This window comes from Nerophis lumbriciformis, linkage group LG29, assembly GCF_033978685.3.
Source record: "Nerophis lumbriciformis linkage group LG29, RoL_Nlum_v2.1, whole genome shotgun sequence".
NCBI classification, from domain to species: domain Eukaryota; kingdom Metazoa; phylum Chordata; class Actinopteri; order Syngnathiformes; family Syngnathidae; genus Nerophis; species Nerophis lumbriciformis.
In genome coordinates this window covers 1,715,001-1,736,611 of record NC_084576.2, presented here as the reverse complement: position 1 = coordinate 1,736,611, position 21,611 = coordinate 1,715,001, and the positions used below count along the sequence as shown (strand labels likewise).

Genomic DNA, 21,611 nt, shown 5'->3' with positions numbered 1-21,611 from the left:
CTTTGTCATAAATAAGTTGAGAATGGTAACTTTTAGATTTACTAAGGTCTGACATGTTTAGTAACTTTACCAGTGGTAGTAGCTAGACGAAGATGGCAGTGCGTAACTGGCAACCTGGACGTGACACACTCAGGGACTTTCCAATTGGTCAAACGGTGGAGGGCGGAACATCAAAATGAAAACAATAACAAGATTTCGGGGCTGTAAATCTCATTTCGAAATGAGCATATCCCGGCTGAAATACTATTATCAGTTATAGAGGTATTGGAAAAGAAGATGATTTATTAATGCATTTTGACTTGACATGAAATTATTACATATGGCTCGTTTAAGTAGACTTAGACTTAGAGACTTAGACTTCCTTTTATTGTCATTCAAATTTGAACTTTACAGTACAGAAAAGAACAACATTTCGTTGCATTAGCTCGTTGTAGTGCAGGATAAAAGAGCAATAAGGTGCAGATATAAATAAATAGATTACTGTACAGATAAATATATTGCACTTTTGCATATGCATCCACGTTTATGGATGTACCGTATTTTCCGCACTATAAGGCGCACCGGATTATTAGCCGCACCTTCTATGAATTACATATTTCATAATTTTGTCCACCAATAAGCCGCCCCGGACTATAAGCCGCGCCTACGCTGCGCTAAAGTGAATGTCAAAAAAACGCTGCGCTAAAGTGAATGTCAAAAAAACAGTCAGATAGTTCAGTCAAACTTTAATAATATATTGAAAACCAGCGTTCTAACAACTCTGTCCCAAAATGTACGCAAATGTGCAATCACAAACATAGTAAAATTCAAAATGGTGCAGAGCAATAGCAACATAATGTTGCTCGAACGTTAATGTCACAACACACAAAATAAACATAGCGCTCACCTTCTGAAGTTATTCTTCATTCGTAAATCCTTCGAATTCTTCGTCTTCGGTGTCCGAATTGAAAAGTTGCGCAAGCGTGGTATCCAAAATGGCCGGTTCCGTCTCGTCGAAGTCATCGGGAGTCAGTGTCGCTGTTGTTCTGTGAATCCTGCCTTCCGGAAAGCTCGGACCACAGTTGTGACCGAAATATCTGCCCAGGCATTTACGATCCACTGGCAAATGTTGGCGTATGTCGTCCGGCGCTGTCTGCCCGTCTTAGTGAAGGTGTGTTCGCCTTCGGAGCTGTGTGAAAAAAGCCACCCGGCCTCTTCGCGTAAACTTCCCTTAACCACTCGCTCATCTTTTCTTCATCCATCCATCCCTTCGAGTTAGCTTTTATGATGACGCCGGCTGGAAAGGTCTCTTTTGGCAAGGTCTTCCTTTTGAATATCACCATGGGTGGAAGTTAGCATGGCAAGCTAGAACCACAGTGAAGGATGACTTCTCATTCCCTGTGGTGCGAATATTCACCGTACGTGCTCCCGTTCCACAGTGCGGTTCACAGGAATATCAGTTGCTGTGAAATACGGTAGTAATCCGTGTGCGGATGGAGAGATTGCGTCTTTTTATGAACCGGATCGCTTAGTTGGAGCCATTTTGTGGTCTTTACAGATGTAAACAGGAAATGAAACGTACGGTGATATCCGGACGTTTTTTCTTCTTCTTCCGGGGGCGGGTAGAAGAAGAAGCGCTTCCTGTTCTATGGGGGCGGGTGCTTTCCTTGGCGGTTGCTTGCGTAGAAGAAGATGCGCTTCCTGTTCTACCGGGAAAAAAGATGGCGGCTGTTTACCGAAGTTGCGAGATCGAAACTTTATGAAAATGAATCGTAATAAAGCGCACCGGGTTATAAGGCGCACTGTCAGCTTTTGAGAACATTTGTGGTTTTTAGGTGCGCCTTATAGTGCGGAAAATACGGTATGTTATATTGTCTTTATATTCCGGCGAGTTCATCCATTTTGGGGGGGAATTGAGGGGATTTTCAAAAGTCTTATGGCCTGAGGGGAGAAGCTGTTACAGAACCTGGAGGTTCTGCTACGGAGGCTGCGGAACCTCTTTCTAGAGTCCAGCAGTGAAAACAGTCCTTTGTAGGGGTCCATGCCACTATTTCTAAACCCCTACAGCGTGCCCGATCAATTTTAATGTGTATTCAAAAACATTTTCAATGTCGGGAATCATTTTTAATGTTTTTTAAAAAGTCTAATCAGCTAAACATTTCACAACCCCTTGCAGTATTTCTGCTCCTTTGGTTATGTTGCTGCTATGTTGTACAATCTAGCTTAAGGACTATTATTCATCCATCCATCCATTTTCTACCGCTTGTCCCTTTTGGGGTCGCGGGGGGTGCTGGAAACTATCTCAGCTACATTCGGGCGGAAAGCGGCGTACACCCTGAACAAGTCGCCACCTCATCGCAGGGAAGTAACTCCTACAACTTCAATCAATTCTGCAGAGTTTTCAGATAATCAAACTAAGAGCCTAAAATCCCACTTTGCTAGATTCTGTGTAAAAGGCACAGGCGAAAAAAAAGGTTGGATGCGCACATTTTTGGGGTGTGTGAATGAGTCTGGTACGAAGGCATACCTTGTGAGTCAGGGCGTGTTGCCGCAGGTGATGGATCTGCACAAACTCCATGCCGCACTCTGGGCAGACGTAAGGCCGTACGTTCTGGTGCTTCATCAAGTGGTTCTGCAGCTGACTGCGGTAAGCGAAGGACTTGTGGCACTCGGTGCACTGGTACGTGGTGGGGCCCTGATGGCTGCTCAGGTGACGCTTGAGGTGCGCGTACGTGGGGAACTCCATGCCACACTGCGTGCAGACGTGGCACTGCCCGTTCTCGTGCTTGCTCTCGTGGGTCCTCAGCTCGCTGGGGTAGGCGAAGCCGCGGCCGCAGAAGCGGCAGCTGTAGGGCTTGACGTCGGTGTGTTGCAGCATGTGCCTCTTCAGGTGGCTGGTCTGCGTGAAGGCCTTCTCGCACACGGTGCACTTGTGGGGCCGAGTTCCCTGGTGGGTCAGCAGGTGAGTTTGCAGGTGGCTCGGCTGCTTGAAGAGCTTCCCGCAGTGGATACATTCGTGTGGCTTAATCCCGTTGTGGCCCAGGATGTGCGTGACCAGGTTGTATTTGGACGTGTACGACTTCTCGCACATTCGACACTTCCAGCGTTTTAGACCCTCCCCCACGTCTACGCAGTAAGACTCGTCAATCTGCACGTTAATGTCCAGTCGGTCGATTTGCATTCGTCTGGCGAGCCCCTCCGGGTCGGACCACAGCATGGCCTGACCGTTCTCTTCAAACTCCCTCGGCAGCGTCATGTCAGCGGGCTCATAAGTCGCCTCGTTAGGTTCGTAATATTTGTTCTCCGGAGGTTCAGCAGTTTCCCCACTGGTCTTAAGATTTAGAGCCTCCTCTTCTGGCTCTTCCTTCCTGTTCCTACCAGAGTGTTCCTCTTCTCCTTCTCCCTGTGCTCTTCTCACACATGAAGGACAGTTTCCGCACAGCTGCTCCTCCTTCAGAGAACCTTGCCGGATGGCGATGGGATCCTCTTGCTCGGCAGGGCTACACTTGTTGTTCAAGTGAACACAAGCATCCGCCTCAGTCAGTTCACCTTTCACTTCTGGTGCTTTGGGCGGGTAAGCAACTACCTCTCCGTCGCTCCGGGGTCTCTTGGTCCTCCCGCGTCTCTTCTCACCATGAGGCTCCGGTTCCCCAGCCGGCTCAGGTAGGTAGTCCCCATTGGCGCCTATCAGCTGGTCGGTGTACTCGTACTCCATGGCCTCCGCCGGTGGAGGCGGACCCTCTTTGGACTCCCCTGTGTAAAAGCCATTCGGAGCAATCGTGGCCCCGAAAATTTCGTTTTGGGAGATGAGTCCGAGAACGGCGGCCTGAGCTAGAGAGAGAACCACCACAGGTTCCGTCTGTGTGCTCACGTCCATTTGGCCTTCAGTCACCTTTGGGTAGGTCCGCACCATTTGTACGCCCTCCTCTTCCTGGAAGAAACATAGAATCAGAAATAACATAGAAGCTGCAGTGCACTTTTTTCTACTTCTATCGTTACGCAACCTGATCTTACACAATATTTGCTCATAGAAAGCCATTTCCTCTCATGATTTTGGTCACTTGCCTTTTAATACAAAAAAAGGACTGTAGAAATGATCAATGTCTCAGAAAAGTCCCTCAGCAACTGTTTTTATATCTTAATGGACTAGTGTTGTCCCGATACCAATATTTTGGTACAGGTACCGAAATTATTTCGATACTTTATTGGTACTTTTCGGTACTTTGCTAAATAAAGGGGACCACAAAAAATTGCATTATTGGCTTTATTTTGACAAAAAATCTTAGGGTACATTAAACATATGTTTATTATTGCAACTTTGTCCTTAAGTAAAATAGTGAACATACAAGACAACTTGTCTTTTATTAGTAAGTAAGCAAACAAAGGCTCCTAATTAGTCTGCTGACGTATGCAGTAACATATTGTGTCATTTATCATTCTATTATTTTGTCAAAATAATTAAGGACAAGTGGTAGAAAATGAATTATTAATCTACTTGTTCATTTACTGTTAATATCTGCTTGCGTTCTCTTTTAACATGTTCTATCTACACTTCTGTTCAAATGTAATAATCACTTATTCTTCTGTTGTTTGATACTTTACATTAGTTTTGGATGATACCACACATTTGGGTATCAATCCGATACCAAGTAGTTACAGTATCATACATTGGTCATATTCAAAGTCCTCATGTGTCCAGGGACATATTTCCTGAGTTTAAAAAAGTTGATGTTGTGATGCCAAAAAATATCGACATAATCATAGTAGTATCGACTAGATACTCTATTCTACTTGGTATCATTACAGTGGATGTCAGGTGTAGATCCACCAATGGTGTTTGTTTACATTGTGACGCCGGTGAGCTACGGTGTGGAGTGAAACATGTTTAGCTATTGGCTATTGGCCTGTTTAAGGAGGTACTTGCTACTATTGGATCAAGTGTCCTTAACATTATCAATAGTAGCCTCTCTTCTGGAATAGTTCCAGTAGAGTTTAAACATGCAGTGGTACGACCTCTACTTAAAAAACCCAGCCTCGACCCCTCTCTCCTCTCTAACTTCAGACCTATCTCTAATCTTCCATACATTTCCAAAATATTAGAGAAGGTTGTCTACAGTCAGTTGTTACCCTTCTTAGAGGATAATGGTATCACTGAGCTGTTCCAGTCCGGTTTTAAAGCCCTCCACAGCACAGAGTCAGCGCTTCTAAAAGTTTTTAACGATATCCTCCTGTCCACTGATTCTGGTAAATATGTTGTCCTGGTGCTTTTAGATCTGTCTGCTGCGTTCCACACCGTCGACCACGCCACCTTAATCACTCGTCTTGAGAACTGTGTGGGCATTAAGGGCGCCGCCCTCAACTGGTTCCGGTCGTACCTAACCGACAGGAGTTTTTGTGTAAAAGTAGACAGTTTTATGTCGTCCACAGCTCCTTTACCACATGGGGTCCCCCAGGGCTCAATCCTTGCCCCAATTTTATTTGCGCTTTACCTTCTCCCCCTTGGTTCTATTTTTAGGAAGTACAGTATTGCATTGCATTTTTATGCCGATGATTGCCAGATTTATTTTCCCATGGCACAAAATAACACGGTTCAACGTCTTATTGACTGCCTGCACGACATCAAAGTCTGGCTTTCAGCTAACTTCCTGAGCCTAAATGAAGATAAAACAGAAGTTATGTTGTTCGGTCCAAGTCGCTCTCCCTCCCCCAACGTTGACCTCGGCACTCTGACCCCGTATCTCAGCGACTCTGTCACAAACCTGGGGGTAAAGTTTGACTCAGATTTTAAATTCGAAAAACAAATCAGCAGCGTCGTTCAAAAAAGCTTTTATCAATTACGCCAAATAGCGAAAGTGAAACCGCTTCTATCAAGACATGATCTTGAGAAATTAATCCACGCTTTTATCTCGACTCGTCTTGATTATTGTAATGCCCTGTATGTTGGCATTAGCCAGGCCTCCCTCGCCCGCCTGCAGCTCGTGCAGAACTCTGCTGCTCGTCTGCTAACACAGACCCGCAGACGTGAGCACATCACCCCTATTTTAGCGTCCCTTCACTGGCTCCCTGTGCGTTACCGAATACATTTTAAACTCCTTTTATTTGTTTTTAAATGTCTAAACAACCTCGCGCCAACCTATCTCTCCGACCTCCTTCAGCCTTACTGCCCCACCCGATCCTTAAGATCAGCCGATCAGCTGCTGTTGACGGTCCCTGACACAAGGCCGAAGCTTAGAGGTGACAGAGCTTTCGCCGTTGCTGCTCCCAAGCTCTGGAACGACCTACCCCTGAGTGTTAGACAAGCCTCCTCTCTTCCTGTTTTTAAATCTCTCTTAAAAACATACTTTTATTCCATGGCTTTTAACACTGAGTGATATCCATCCTGCAATGGCGCCCCATAATACACCTGCAGTGATCCTGTTTTTATGTTTTTATGTTTTTATTAATTCTATTTTAATTATTTATTTTTTATCGTGTTCTGTTTGTGTTGTGTTGTGTTTGCTCGGTACTCGTTTTATCTTTTAACCTGCTCATTGTACAGCACTTTGGCTACCCCTGTGGTAAATTTTAAATGTGCTCTATAAATAAAGTTGATTTGATTTGATTTGATTCCTCATCCTGCATGGATGATACTTGTACTAACTTTATTGTCGCCATGGAGACGAGGATTAGTGATTTAGAAGTAGCTAAAACACTGCCGACGGCGGATGGACGTTAGCCGCTAGCTCGCTAGCCATGTCTTAAAGCACCTCTTCCTGAGGGCGTTTCAGTGTTATAACTTCACCTTTATAGTTAGTTTTTAAGCCAAAATGCGTCTGTTCTCCCTTTTCTGTCTACACACTGTGTCTGCTTGTAAGTACTCCGTGTGTGGGCGCTACCGAACATGTTCGTCTGCTCGTTAAACCAGCAAAGTCATGACGTGACGACGACGGGGGTTGGCGGATCTATACTTTTCAGATGCGGTATAGTATCGAATATGATTCATTAGTATTGCAGTACTATTCTAATACCGGTATACCCTATAATGGACAATAGTCAATTGCAGCCACGCTTCCGTCAGTTTACCCCAGGGCAGCTGTGGCTATGAAAGTAGCTTACCACCACCAGGTGTGAATGATTGATGGGTTCGACATGTAAAGCGACTTTAGGTACTTAGAAAAGCGCTATATAAATCCCAGTTATTCTTATTATTATTATTAATAGTCAGAGGTGTGGACTCGAGTCACATGACTTGGACTCGAGTCAGACTCGAGTCATAAATTTGATGACTTTAGACTCGACTTGACAAAATGTAAAAAGACTTGCAACTCGACTTAGACTTTAACATCAATGACTTGTGACTTCACTTGGACTTGAGCCTTTTGAATTGACATGACTTGACATGACTTGCTACTTTCCCCAAAACCCAAAGATGAAAAAGTTATTCGGGAGCGCTCCGTATTTTTCATTGTGTACTTGTCTATCAGCGTTGCGTGTGTCAGCTGGTGTGCTCTCAGTACAACAGCCAATCAAATTAGATCTACTTTGTTTTCATCACACAGCATTCATCCAATCAAATTGCAGGACAACAAACGAAGAAGACATGTCCAAACCACACGCCAGTGAACAAAAAATGATACCTAAAATAATTTTGTTTGGGTATAAAAATTACGAGGTGGTCAACACAAAACGGTTTGCAGTATGCAACACATGCGGTTCGAAAATGACTGATGGAGAGGCAACAACTTCCAACTTCGTCCGGCATTTGAAGTTGCACAAAGAACGGTAAGTTTTGAATGTAAGATAACGTTTATTGGCTAAGTAACGTGACTTTTATTTGCTGTGTAGTTAAATCAGTGAGGCTGTAAACTCACTGCTAACGTTATAACGTTATTGCAAACACGGGAATCTGTTGCAGTTCACTACCTTATTCATACTTTTTGTTCAGTGATTTTTTTTAAGCAGGGTTACGTTAGTCAATATATCACACGTAACGTTAGACGGCGGTCAGCAGCACCGTGTATTTTAGCCACCTAAAAAAAGACAAAAATAGTAAAATAAAGGTCAGTTAAAATGTATACTATATTATGAATATGTGTACCGTTTTAGCTAGCTTTCTGACATACTGTTGGTTGTTTACCTCAGTGGTCCCCAACCACCGGGCCGCGGCCCGGTACTGGTCCGTGGATCGATTGGTATCGGGCCGCACAAGAAATCTTTTTTCTTTTTCTTTTTTTAATTAAATCAACATAAAAAACACAAGATACACTTACAAGTAGTGCACCAACCCAAAACAACTCTCTCTCCCCTTTTGTTCTGGGCATTGAACATGAAGACTCTTCCTTCACTGTTCCGAGTGGCCATGAGAGTCTTGGCAGTGCCTGCCTCCAGTGCTCCAGTGGAGCGAGTTTTCAGCCATGGTGGCATCATACTACGCCCCCATCGTGCACAAATGACTGACAGACTCTTGGCTAATTTGGTCTTTTGCAAATGCAATGCAGCATAGGGCCCTGACATATAAAAAGTACAACTTTTTTGTTATGTTCACGTATATGTCATGTTTTTTCAATGTTAACACTTTTGTACAAATAAGTACATTTGCACTTTATTTTTCAATGTGTTTGTTCTGTAAAGGAATGAGTTAATGTTTAAAATGACTGGTTAATAGTGCTATTATAAAGTGCAATGTCAGCACAATTTTCTTTCCTGCAATTTAAAATGCACTTGTTTTAATAAATAAATACAGCGTTTGAAAAGCATACACAATCTGTGTTAATATATTAGTCTGTGGTTAAAAGGACTTGAAAGGACTTGAAACTCAAAATGCAGGACTTGGGACTTGACTTGAGACTTTCCAGTCTTGACTTTGGACTTGACTCGGGGCTTGCCTGTCTTGACTCGGGACTTGACTCGGACTTGAGGGCAAAGACTTGAGACTTACTTGTGACTTGCAAAACAATGACTTGGTCCCACCTCTGTTAATAGTACACAACAGGGGTGGCCATCAGGTCGATCGTGTCGGTCGATCGCCAGGCGTTTAAACAAATAGACCTAAAAATACCGAACATCAATCTTCACTATGACGTCACATTCGTCACTTCATTGACATTCAAGGCAACCGAAAGCCTTGTGAGATGACGCTGGCTGCTGCCAGCTCAGTATTAAGAAGAAAAAAAAAGACCGTCAGGAAGACAAGAAACCCTTTTAATTCCAACACAGCTGCCGTCAAAAATGTAAAGACAAAAATGTAACCGCACACTTCTCATCTTCACAATGACAGTGCTGCTCCACCCTGCCTGCGTTAACCAAATAAGGGTCACTCGAGGTAACAATCTAATGTATTTCTTGTAAAGTGTATAAAAAGGAGTATGTTGCACAAATAAGAAGCTAAAAAACAACCACTTTCATGTGGTATCGGGAAAAAGAGGAGAACTTTATTCCCCTCCACAATGTGAATTAAAAGTTGTGGAATTTGCTCGCAACTACTATTAATCCTGTTTAATTCCAATCAATGCAAGTCATCAGAATAAGGTAATACATCAAATGATTTTCCCGTCTTCAAGAAAGAAAGGAATCTATATGCATTTAGCATGTTTCTCATTTTGTAATTGGCTAAAAGTTTGGACACACCTTCTCATTCAATGTGTTTTCTTTATTTTCATGACTATTTACATTGTAGATTGTCACTGAAGGCATCAAAACTATGAATGAACACATGTGGAGTTATGTACTTAACAAAGAAAGGTGGAATAACTGAAAACATGTTTTATATTCTAGTTTCTTCAAAATAGCCACCCTTTGCTCCAATTATTGTTTTGCACACTCTTGGCATTCTCTCCATGAGCTTCAAGAGGTCGTCACCTGAAATGGTTTTCACTTCACAGGTGTGCTTGAAGGGAATGCTAAGAGTGTGCAATGCAGTAATCAGAGCAAAGGGTGGCTATTTTGAAGAAACTAGAATATAAAACATGTTTTCAGTTATTTCACCTTTTTTTGTTGAGTACATAACTCCACATGTGTTCATTCATAGTTTTGATGCCTTCAGTGACAATCTAAGATGTAAATAGTCATGAAAATAAAGAAAACGCATTGAATGAGAAGGTGTGTCCAAACTTTTGGCCTGTACTGTATATATATATATATATATATATATATATATATATATATATATATATATATATATATATATGTATGTGTGGGGAAAAAAATCACAAGACTATTTCATCTCTACAGGCCTGTTTCATGAGGGGGGGTACCCTCAATCGTCAGGAGATTTTAATGGGAGCATTCGCATACCATGGTTTATATAGGGCACAGAGTGGGTGGGTACAGGCTGGCCTAGGGGCGTGGTGATTGGTTCATGTGTTACCTAGGAGGTGTTTCCGTCTATGGCGGCATGTTGTTACAATTTCGCTGCGCTTGTTGAGGGATGACAGGTCTGGACGGTAAATAATAAACAGTTTCTCTTTCAAGCATAGGTTGCATCTTTTATTACCACTATTGTAAGGTGTGCTGGATGCAAGAATTTGCCATGTTATTGAATATTCAACATTATTGTCTTTGAGGTCCCAAATGTGTTTGCTGAGTTCTGTGGTATTTCGCAGGTTTTTGTTCCTGAAAGAACCCTTGTGGTTGTTCCATCTGGTTTTGAATTCACCCTCGGTTAATCCTACATATGTGTCGGATGTGTTAATGTCCTTGCGTATTACCTTAGATTGGTAGACAACTGATGTTTGTAAGCATCCCCCGTTGAGGGGGCAATCAGGTTTCTTTCGACAGTTACATGCTTTGTTGGTTTTGGAGTCGTTCTGACTGGGGGTCGACGGCTCATTTGCAATTGTTTTGTTGTGGTTTGAGATGATTTGTCGTATATTGTTCATGCAGCTGTAGCTCAATTTGATGTTGTTCTTGTTGAATACTTTTCTTAGGTTGTTGTCTTTGGGAAAGTGTTTGTCAATCAGGTTGAGGAATTTGTGTCCAATGTTAGTTGAGACGTTTGGGACCTCAAAGACAATAATGTTGAATATTCAATAACATGGCAAATTCTTGCATCCAGCACACCTTACAATAGTGGTAATAAAAGATGCAACCTATGCTTGAAAGAGAAACTGTTTATTATATACCGTCCAGACCTGTCATCCCTCAACAAGCGCAGCGAAATTGTAACAACATGCCGCCATAGACGGAAACACCTCCTAGGTAACACATGAACCAATCACCACGCCCCTAGGCCAGCCTGTACCCACCCACTCTGTGCCCTATATAAACCATGGTATGCGAATGCTCCCATTAAAATCTCCTGATGATTGAGGGTACCCCCCCTCATGAAACAGGCCTGTAGAGATGAAATAGTCTTGTGATTTTTTTTCCCCACACATACATATATTGCGCTCTACTACGGTATCGAGCACTATTTTGGATAACCTTATTAAGACATATATATATATATATATATATATATATATATATATATATATATATATATATATATATATATATATATATATATATATATGTCGTTCTAACATGAATACTCGAGTCTAGACCAGAGGTTTCCATATTTGGACAGCACGCAGCAGATTCTAAAAGTACTGTAAAAAAACAACAACAATAAAATAAAAAGTAGAATGAAAGAGCAAACAGGTGAAATGTAATGAGAAAAAGTGTCAATGTTGACTCTCATAATAACAGCTGCCATGCAGGCTGTTTTTTTTTTTCTTTAAAATTGTCACTGCTCAAAAAATAATAATGAATTAAATCAATTTTGTTATGAATTATTGACCTATTTAAAGCTCCAATTAATTTTTGTCAAATATTCCAACTTGAACAAAGTTTTCTTTTACAAAAGGCCACTAAACAAAGAAAGAAAAAATTATAAAAACGCATAATCAACTAATAGATTTGAAGTTTATCTCAAGATTTAACTGTGGAAAGTAAAAAAAATAACGCATGACTTTTTATTTTATTTTATTTAATCCGTAATTTCACAAAAAATATTAATGAATCAAAATCAATGTTATGAATTATTGACTTCACATCAAATATTCTACTTTTTGCTGGAAAAATGTTGCATGTTTTGTGTTTTTATACTTTATACTTTATACTTGATCTCGAGATTTAAGCGTTCAAAAATTATATACGACTTATTTTAGACATCTTTATGACTGAGACACTTCCCGGTCCACGTGACCAAACTTTAGGGGAGCCCTCACGGTAAAAACAAATATATACAGTACAGGCCAAAAGTTTGGACACACCTCATTTTTCTTTATTTTCATGACTATTTACATTGTAGATTGTCACTGAAGGCATCAAAACTATGAATGAACACATGTGGAGTTATGTACTTAACAAAGAAAGGTGGAATAACTGAAAATATGTTTTATATTCTAGTTTCTTCAAAATAGCCACCCTTTGCTCCAATTATTGTTTTGCACACTCTTGGCATTCTCTCCATGAGCTTCAAGAGGTCGTCACCTGAAATGGTTTTCACTTCACAGGTGTGCTTGAAGAGAATGCTAAGAGTGTGCAATGCAGTAATCAGAGCAAAGGGTGGCTATTTTGAAGAAACTAGAATATAAAACATGTTTTCAGTTATTTCACCTTTTTTTGTTGAGTACATAACTCCACATGTGTTCATTCCTAGTTTTGATGCCTTCAGTGACAATCTAAGATGTAAATAGTCATGAAAATAAAGAAAACGCATTGAATGAGAAGGTGTGTCCAAACTTTTGGCCTGTACTGTATATATATATATATATATATATATATATATATATATATATATATATATATATATATATATATATATATATATATATATATATATATGTCGTTCTAACATGAATACTCGAGTCTAGACCAGAGGTTTCCATATTTGGACAGCACGCAGCAGATTCTAAAAGTACTGTAAAAAAACAACAACAATAAAATAAAAAGTAGAATGAAAGAGCAAACAGGTGAAATGTAATGAGAAAAAGTGTCAATGTTGACTCTCATAATAACAGCTGCCATGCAGGCTGTTTTTTTTTTTCTTTAAAATTGTCACTGCTCAAAAAATAATAATGAATTAAATCAATTTTGTTATGAATTATTGACCTATTTAAAGCTCCAATTAATTTTTGTCAAATATTCCAACTTGAACAAAGTTTTCTTTTACAAAAGGCCACTAAACAAAGAAAAAAAAAAAATGATAAAAACGCATAATCAACTAATAGATTTGAAGTTTATCTCAAGATTTAACTGTGGAAAGTAAAAAAAATAACGCATGACTTATTTTATTTAATCTGTAATTTCACAAAAAATATTAATGAATCAAAATCAATGTTATGAATTATTGACTTCACATCAAATATTCTACTTTTTGCTGGAAAAATGTTGCATGTTTTGTGTTTTTATACTTTATACTTTATACTTGATCTCGAGATTTAAGCGTTCAAAAATTATATACGACTTATTTTAGACATCTTTATGACTGAGACACTTCCCGGTCCACGTGACCAAACTTTAGGGGAGCCCTCACGGTAAAAACAAATATATACAGTACAGGCCAAAAGTGTGGACACACCTCATTTTTCTTTATTTTCATGACTATTTACATTGTAGATTGTCACTGAAGGCATCAAAACTATGAATGAACACATGTGGAGTTATGTACTTAACAAAAAAAGGTGGAATAACTGAAAACATGTTTTATATTCTAGTTTCTTCAAAATAGCCACCCTTTGCTCCAATTATTGTTTTGCACACTCTTGGCATTCTCTCCATGAGCTTCAAGAGGTCGTCACCTGAAATGGTTTTCACTTCACAGGTGTGCTTGAAGAGAATGCTAAGAGTGTGCAATGCAGTAATCAGAGCAAAGGGTGGCTATTTTGAAGAAACTAGAATATAAAACATGTTTTCAGTTATTTCACCTTTTTTTGTTGAGTACATAACTCCACATGTGTTCATTCCTAGTTTTAATGCCTTCAGTGACAATCTACAATGTAAATAGTCATGAAAATAAAGAAAACACATTGAATGAGAAGGTGTGTCCAAACTTTTGGCCTGTACTGTATATATATATATATATATATATATATATATATATATATATATATATATATATATATATATATATATATATATATGTATGTGTGGGGAAAAAAATCACAAGACTATTTCACCTCTACAGGCCTGTTTCATGAGGGGGGGTACCCTCAATCGTCAGGAGATTTTAATGGGAGCATTCGCATACCATGGTTTATATAGGGCACAGAGTGGGTGGGTACAGGCTGGCCTAGGGGCGTGGTGATTGGTTCATGTGTTACCTAGGAGGTGTTTCCGTCTATGGCGGCATGTTGTTACAATTTCGCTGCGCTTGTTGAGGGATGACAGGTCTGGACGGTAGATAATAAACAGTTTCTCTTTCAAGCATAGGTTGCATCTTTTATTACCACTATTGTAAGGTGTGCTGGATGCAAGAATTTGCCATGTTATTGAATATTCAACATTATTGTCTTTGAGGTCCCAAATGTGTTTGCTGAGTTCTGTGGTATTTCGCAGGTTTTTGTTCCTGAAAGAAGCCTTGTGATTGTTCCATCTGGTTTTGAATTCACCCTCGGTTAATCCTACATATGTGTCGGATGTGTTAATGTCCTTGCGTATTACCTTAGATTGGTAGACAACTGATGTTTGTAAGCATCCCCCGTTGAGGGGGCAATCAGGTTTCTTTCGACAGTTACATGCTTTGTTGGTTTTGGAGTCGTTCTGACTGGGGGTCGACGGCTCATTTGCAATTGTTTTGTTGTGGTTTGAGATGATTTGTCGTATATTGTTCATGCAGCTGTAGCTCAATTTGATGTTGTTCTTGTTGAATACTTTTCTTAGGTTGTTGTCTTTGGGAAAGTGTTTGTCAATCAGGTTGAGGAATTTGTGTCCAATGTTCGTTGAGACGTTTGGGACCTCAAAGACAATAATGTTGAATATTCAATAACATGGCAAATTCTTGCATCCAGCACACCTTACAATAGTGGTAATAAAAGATGCAACCTATGCTTGAAAGAGAAACTGTTTATTATCTACCGTCCAGACCTGTCATCCCTCAACAAGCGCAGCGGAATTGTAACAACATGCCGCCATAGACGGAAACACCTCCTAGGTAACACATGAGCCAATCACCACGCCCCTAGGCCAGCCTGTACCCACCCACTCTGTGCCCTATATAAACCATGGTATGCGAATGCTCCCATTAAAATCTCCTGACGATTGAGGGTACCCCCCCTCATGAAACAGGCCTGTAGAGATGAAATAGTCTTGTGATTTTTTTTCCCCACACATACATATATTGCGCTCTACTACGGTATCGAGCACTATTTTTTGGATAACCTTATTAAGACATATATATATATATATATATATATATATATATATATATATGTCGTTCTAACATGAATACTCGAGTCTAGACCAGAGGTTTCCATATTTGGACAGCACGCAGCAGATTCTAAAAGTACTGTAAAAAAACAACAACAATAAAATAAAAAGTAGAATGAAAGAGCAAACAGGTGAAATGTAATGAGAAAAAGTGTCAATGTTGACTCTCATAATAACAGCTGCCATGCAGGCTGTTTTTTTTTTCTTTAAAATTGTCACTGCTCAAAAAATAATAATGAATTAAATCAATTTTGTTATGAATTATTGACCTATTTAAAGCTCCAATTAATTTTTGTCAAATATTCCAACTTGAACAAAGTTTTCTTTTACAAAAGGCCACTAAACAAAGAAAAAAAAGAAGATAAAAACGCATAATCAACTAATAGATTTGAAGTTTATCTCAAGATTTAACTGTGGAAAGTAAAAAAAAATAACGCATGACTTTTTTAATTTTTTTATTTAATCTGTAATTTCACAAAAAATATTAATGAATCAAAATCAATGTTATGAATTATTGACTTCACATCAAATATTCTACTTTTTGCTGGAAAAATGTTGCATGTGTTGTGTTTTTATACTTTATACTTTATACTTGATCTCGAGATTTAAGCGTTCAAAAATGATATGCGACTTATTTTAGACTGAGACACTTCCCGGTCCACGTGACCAAACTTTAGGGGAGCCCTCACGGTAAAAACAAATATATACAGTACAGGCCAAAAGTTTGGACACACCTCATTTTTCTTTATTTTCATGACTATTTACATTGTAGATTGTCACTGAAGGCATCAAAACTATGAATGAACACATGTGGAGTTATGTACTTAACAAAAAAGGTGAAATAACTGAAAACATGTTTTATATTCTAGTTTCTTCAAAATAGCCACCCTTTGCTCCAATTATTGTTTTGCACACTCTTGGCATTCTCTCCATGAGCTTCAAGAGGTCGTCACCTGAAATGGTTTTCACTTCACAGGTGTGCTTGAAGAGAATGCTAAGAGTGTGCAATGCAGTAATCAGAGCAAAGGGTGGCTATTTTGAAGAAACTAGAATATAAAACATGTTTTCAGTTAAGTTTCTTCAAAATAGCCACCCTTTGCTCCAATTATTGTTTTGCACACTCTTGGCATTCTCTCCATGAGCTTCAAGAGGTCGTCACCTGAAATGGTTTTCACTTCACAGGTGTGCTTGAAGAGAATGCTAAGAGTGTGCAATGCAGTAATCAGAGCAAAGGGTGGCTATTTTGAAGAAACTAGAATATAAAACATGTTTTCAGTTATTTCACCTTTTTTTGTTGAGTACATAACTCCACATGTGTTCATTCCTAGTTTTGATGCCTTCAGTGACAATCTAAGATGTAAATAGTCATGAAAATAAAGAAAACGCATTGAATGAGAAGGTGTGTCCAAACTTTTGGCCTGTACTGTATATATATATATATATATATATATATATATATATATATATATATATATATATATATATATGTATGTGTGGGGAAAAAAATCACAAGACTATTTCATCTCTACAGGCCTGTTTCATGAGGGGGGGTACCCTCAATCGTCAGGAGATTTTAATGGGAGCATTCGCATACCATGGTTTATATAGGGCACAGAGTGGGTGGGTACAGGCTGGCCTAGGGGCGTGGTGATTGGTTCATGTGTTACCTAGGAGGTGTTTCCGTCTATGGCGGCATGTTGTTACAATTTCGCTGCGCTTGTTGAGGGATGACAGGTCTGGACGGTAGATAATAAACAGTTTCTCTTTCAAGCATAGGTTGCATCTTTTATTACCACTATTGTAAGGTGTGCTGGATGCAAGAATTTGCCATGTTATTGAATATTCAACATTATTGTCTTTGAGGTCCCAAATGTGTTTGCTGAGTTCTGTGGTATTTCGCAGGTTTTTGTTCCTGAAAGAAGCCTTGTGGTTGTTCCATCTGGTTTTGAATTCACCCTCGGTTAATCCTACATATGTGTCGGATGTGTTAATGTCCTTGCGTATTACCTTAGATTGGTAGACAACTGATGTTTGTAAGCATCCACCGTTGAGGGGGCAATCAGGTTTCTTTCGACAGTTACATGCTTTGTTGGTTTTGGAGTCGTTCTCACTGGGGGTCGACGGCTCATTTGCAATTGTTTTGTTGTGGTTTGAGATGATTTGTCGTATATTGTTCATGCAGCTGTAGCTCAATTTGATGTTGTTCTTGTTGAATACTTTTCTTTGGTTGTTGTCTTTGGGAAAGTGTTTGTCAATCAGGTTGAGGAATTTGTGTCCAATGTTCGTTGAGACGTTTGGGACCTCAAAGACAATAATGTTGAATATTCAATAACATGGCAAATTCTTGCATCCAGCACACCTTACAATAGTGGTAATAAAAGATGCAACCTATGCTTGAAAGAGAAACTGTTTATTATCAACCGTCCAGACCTGTCATCCCTCAACAAGCGCAGCGAAATTGTAACAACATGCCGCCATAGACGGAAACACCTCCTAGGTAACACATGAGCCAATCACCACGCCCCTAGGCCAGCCTGTACCCACCCACTCTGTGCCTTATATAAACCATGGTATGCGAATGCTCCCATTAAAATCTCCTGACGATTGAGGGTACCCCCCTCATGAAACAGGCCTGTAGAGATGAAATAGTCTTGTGATTTTTTTTCCCCACACATACATATATTGCGCTCTACTACGGTATCGAGCACTATTTTTTGGATAACCTTATTAAGACATATACAGGTAAAAGCCAGTAAATTAGAATATTTTGAAAAACTTGATTTATTTCAGTAATTGCATTCAAAAGGTGTAACTTGTACATTATATTTATTCATTGCACACAGACTGATGCATTCAAATGTTTATTTCATTTAATTTTGATGATTTGAAGTGGCAACAAATGAAAATCCAAAATTCCGTCTGTCACAAAATTAGAATATTACTTAAGGCTAATACAAAAAAGGGATTTTTAGAAATGTTGGCCAACTGAAAAGTATGAAAATGAAAAATATGAGCATGTACAATACTCAATACTTGGTTGGAGCTCCTTTTGCCTCAATTACTGCGTTAATGCGGCGTGGCATGGAGTCGATGAGTTTCTGGCACTGCTCAGGTGTTATGAGAGCCCAGGTTGCTCTGATAGTGGCCTTCAACTCTTCTGCGTTTTTGGGTCTGGCATTCTGCATCTTCCTTTTCACAATACCCCACAGATTTTCTATGGGGCTAAGGTCAGGGGAGTTGGCGGGCCAATTTAGAAGAGAAATACCATGGTCCGTAAACCAGGCACGGGTAGATTTTGCGCTGTGTGCAGGCGCCAAGTCCTGTTGGAACTTGAAATCTCCATCTCCATAGAGCAGGTCAGCAGCAGGAAGCATGAAGTGCTCTAAAACTTGCTGGTAGACGGCTGCGTTGACCCTGGATCTCAGGAAACAGAGTGGACCGACACCAGCAGATGACATGGCACCCCAAACCATCACCCAACCATGCAAATTTTGCATTTCCTTTGGAAATCGAGGTCCCAGAGTCTGGAGGAAGACAGGAGAGGCACAGGATCCACGTTGCCTGAAGTCTAGTGTAAAGTTTCCACCATCACTGATGGTTTGGGGTGCCATGTCATCTGCTGGTGTCGGTCCACTCTGTTTCCTGAGATCCAGGGTCAACGCAGCCGTCTACCAGCAAGTTTTAGAGCACTTCATGCTTCCTGCTGCTGACCTGCTCTATGGAGATGGAGATTTCAAGTTCCAACAGGACTTGGCGCCTGCACACAGCGCAAAATCTACCCGTGCCTGGTTTACGGACCATGGTATTTCTGTTCTAAATTGGCCCGCCAACTCCCCTGACCTTAGCCCCATAGAAAATCTGTGGGGTATTGTGAAAAGGAAGATGCAGAATGCCAGACCCAAAAACGCAGAAGAGTTGAAGGCCACTATCAGAGCAACCTGGGCTCTCATAACACCTGAGCAGTGCCAGAAACTCATCGACTCCATGCCACGCCGCATTAACGCAGTAATTGAGGCAAAAGGAGCTCCAACCAAGTATTGAGTATTGTACATGCTCATATTTTTCATTTTCATACTTTTCAGTTGGCCAACATTTCTAAAAATCCCTTTTTTGTATTAGCCTTAAGTAATATTCTAATTTTGTGACACACGGAATTTTGGATTTTCATTTGTTGCCACTTCAAATCATCAAAATTAAATGAAATAAACATTTGAATGCATCAGTCTGTGTGCAATGAATAAATATAATGTACAAGTTACACCTTTTGAATGCAATTACTGAAATAAATCAAGTTTTTCAAAATATTCTAATTTACTGGCTTTTACCTGTATATATATATATATATATATATATATATATATATATGTCGTTCTAACATGAATACTCGAGTCTAGACCAGAGGTTTCCATATTTGGACAGCACGCAGCAGATTCTAAAAGTACTGTAAAAAAACAACAACAATAAAATAAAAAGTAGAATGAAAGAGCAAACAGGTGAAATGTAATGAGAAAAAGTGTCAATGTTGACTCTCATAATAACAGCTGCCATGCAGGCTGTTTTTTTTTTCTTTAAAATTGTCACTGCTCAAAAAATAATAATGAATTAAATCAATTTTGTTATGAATTATTGACCTATTTAAAGCTCCAATTAATTTTTGTCAAATATTCCAACTTGAACAAAGTTTTCTTTTACAAAAGGCCACTAAACAAAGAAAAAAAAAAATGATAAAAACGCATAATCAACTAATAGATTTGAAGTTTATCTCAAGATTTAACTGTGGAAAGTAAAGAAAATAACGCATGACTTTTTAAATTTCTTTATTTAATCTGTAATTTCACAAAAAATATTAATGAATCAAAATCAATGTTATGAATTATTGACTTCACATCAAATATTCTACTTTTTGCTGGAAAAATGTTGCACGTTTTGTGTTTTTATACTTTATACTTTATACTTGATCTCGAGATGTAAGCGTTCAAAATTTATATACGACTTATTTTAGACATCTTTATGACTGAGACACTTCCCGGTCCACGTGACCAAACTTTAGGGGAGCCCTCACGGTAAAAACAAATATATACAGTACAGGCCAAAAGTTTGGACACACCTCATTTTTCTTTATTTTCATGACTATTTACATTGTAGATTGTCACTGAAGGCATCAAAACTATGAATGAACACATGTGGAGTTATGTACTTAACAAAGAAAGGTGGAATAACTGAAAACATGTTTTATATTCTAGTTTCTTCAAAATAGCCACCCTTTGCTCCAATTATTGTTTTGCACACTCTTGGCATTCTCTCCATGAGCTTCAAGAGGTCGTCACCTGAAATGGTTTTCACTTCACAGGTGTGCTTGAAGCTCATGGAGAGAATGCCAAGAGTGTGCACAGCAGTAATCAGAGCAAAGGGGTGGATATTTTGAAGAAACTAGGATATAAAACATGTTTTCAGTTATTTCACCTTTTGTTTTTTGTTAAGTACATAACTCCACATGTGTTCATTCATAGTTGTGATGCCTTCAGTGACAATCTACAATGTAAATAGTCATGAAAATAAAGAAAAATGAGGTGTGTCCAAACTTTTGGCCATATCAGTATAGCCTCCGCATGCTTTGATTTATCAGTTTGCGGCCATCAGTGGAAAAGGTTTGGACACCCCTGGTATAGACAAAAATCATTTCAAAAATCTCCCCTGCTGCCCGAACCATATTTAAGAGCCACTACTCAGCTGCACAGGTTATTACCTGACCTCTTCCTGCCCTCCATGATGACATCACTGGTGAATGTTGCACCTTCCTTCCACCACGTTGCCACAGTCTACGTCGGAATCCACCTTTCCCTCATTGAACTGCAGCACTCGCGCACACGTAGTTTTCTTATTTGTGTCTATTCTGCTTTCCCACTGCGCACTCACCACTAAGTTTCATATCTAGTATGTTTCCACTTTTGTAGAAACACTGCAAATTAGAGATGCGCGGTTTGCGGACACAACCGCGGAGTCCGCGGATTATCCGCGGATCGGGCGGATGAAATTAAAAAAAAAAAGATTTTATCCGCTCGCGGGTCGGGTCGGGCGGATTAATTAGATTTTTTTTTTTTTTTTTTTTTTGCGGGTGGCAGTTAAACCAATTGGGAAATATATATACATAGTTAAATGTTGTTACCCACATACGAAAAACGAGCAGGCACCTGCTGCATATGCCACAACAGAAGAAAAAAAAAGAAAAGAGATGGACACTT

The 21,611-nt window shown here is 39.6% G+C and overlaps 1 protein-coding gene across 2 annotated transcripts in view; it reads right to left on the bottom strand.

Moving 5' to 3' along the window:
* Positions 1–21,611, bottom strand: part of znf710a (zinc finger protein 710a) — a 45,153-nt gene that overhangs the window by 21,149 nt on the left and 2,393 nt on the right. For both annotated transcript variants that reach the window (XM_072911830.1, XM_061924412.2), the window contains exon 2: positions 2,507–3,910. In XM_072911830.1, coding sequence (XP_072767931.1) covers positions 2,507–3,910 — 1,404 coding nt within the window. The remainder of the gene's footprint in view (positions 1–2,506; positions 3,911–21,611) is intronic.